Here is a 1,867-nt window from a genome sequence, read left to right as displayed (position 1 = left end):
TGCTGATTATATGAGCATTGCTACTGTACTTCAGATACCCCCCATTTTGATCTCATCAATTTTGTTTTTGTTTGAAACGTTTTCAATTTTATTATCATTGGAGCTATCCTATATAACAGGTGCTGAAACCACATCTGTTCATCTTCCAGGGACAGGTTTCCTGTGAGCCATTGTTTAAACTGCAAGCAAATGTGAGGAATCATGCTCTTAAGAACTGGTTAGAGGCTTCTATACCTGTCCTGTTCTATGATAAACAGGGAGTGTTCCACGCTATGGAGCCCACTGGAAAAGGAATGCATGTATTAAAACAATCAGGAAGCAGCTGCTCTAACTTGCTGTGGTGACTAAACTTTTATTAGATCATTGAGTCAAACAAAGAGGCTCAGAGGACAATATAAACCAATTAGAGTCTCTCAGCCAATTAAAACACTGATTTCATGAAGATGCCAAAACATCTTTTAGGGGAATTTTTCTGATCTTTACACTCTGAGAATATTCACAATAAGTTGAGTCAGGAGAGCCTGTCTCTTATGGCATGAGAATATCTCTCCACAACCTTAAAATGAGAAAACACCAAACAGCACAGACTGCACTACACTCTGTGACCACAAGAGGGAGAGAGAGTAATAAAATGATCCTCTTTAATCCAGAGCAGTGGTTCTTAACCTCAGGTCCTCGAAGACAGTCCAGGGGGTCCACAGGAAAAAAACTGGAAAACTTTCACTCAACATTGTGCAAAATCAAAATGTTTGCTTCTTGAATGGAGTTGATTTCATAAAGTTTATGATGGATCTGTTAACCTGCAGCTCTGATTTTAATATTTTACAATTAATAATTATTTATACTACATAATCACAGCTGTGGCTATGATGACTTGTTTGAGAGAAGGGAGAAGAGATAGAAATAGCTGTGTTTGTACAAAGTCAACACAAAGAAAACTATTTTTTTCATTTTACTTCCAAGATAAATATATATTTTTCAGTTTTTCTACCGAATGGCAAAGAAACTGCATCATGTGAAAATGACTTTAAACTTAAGAGCACTGCTTGGCTAGAAGTGGCTGATGTGCCAAGGAAAACAATTTGCATAGAAAAGACACTTTGCATTGGTAGCACATGCTTCAGTGCTCTGGAAGTGTTTATAGCCCTGTGAGTTTAACACTTCATGATTGAGAGCTACCCTTCATGGCAACAGAATCCACAACAACAATGACTTTTATCAGCATCTTCATCTGGGCACTTGTCATCTGCACTCAGGGTAAGAATCATTTAGAAAAATTATTTTATAAAAATATCTGTTTCTGGGACAATTCTTACATAAGTGTTAAAAGAAAAATGGGTGAACTGAAAAAAAGTAAAAGGCTTGAAATTTATTGTTTCATCATTTAATTAAATGATTTATTATAATATTCTATTTTATTATTTATTATTTTCAGAATCCAGTGGACAGTATACTGTGACTCAGACTCCAGCAGTGAAATCTGTTCTCCCAGGAGACACAGTCGCTCTGAGCTGTAAAGTCAGCAGCGCAGTGTACAGTAACAACTACCTAGCCTGGTACCAACAGAAACCTGGAGAAGCTCCCAAACTCCTGATCTACTTTGCAAGTACCCTTCAGTCTGGGATCCCAACTCGTTTCAGTGGCAGTGGATCTGGGACTGACTTCACTCTGACCATCAGTGGAGTCCAGGCTGAAGATGCAGGAGATTACTACTGTCAGAGTTACCACTACCCCAGCAGTAGAGATGTGTTCACACAGTGCTACACACCCGTACAAAAACCTCCCTCAGCTGGACTGCACAGCGACTGCACTGCTGCAGCTGGGACCTACTGCAGGTGCTGAGGGTGAAGGCAATGAAACGGGACAC

General features: G+C 39.3%; 1 gene segment (V, D, J or C); it reads left to right on the top strand.

Moving 5' to 3' along the window:
- Positions 1–1,184: 1,184 nt before the first annotated feature.
- LOC121310339 lies at positions 1,185–1,861 on the top strand. The segment is given in 2 exon segments: positions 1,185–1,257; positions 1,436–1,861. Coding segments are annotated over 2 exon segments (480 nt in total).
- Positions 1,862–1,867: the final 6 nt, after the last annotated feature.

Source organism: Polyodon spathula, unplaced genomic scaffold (genome assembly GCF_017654505.1).
Source record: "Polyodon spathula isolate WHYD16114869_AA unplaced genomic scaffold, ASM1765450v1 scaffolds_2041, whole genome shotgun sequence".
NCBI lineage: Eukaryota > Metazoa > Chordata > Actinopteri > Acipenseriformes > Polyodontidae > Polyodon > Polyodon spathula.
This window is presented reverse-complemented; position numbering and strand designations above follow the sequence as displayed.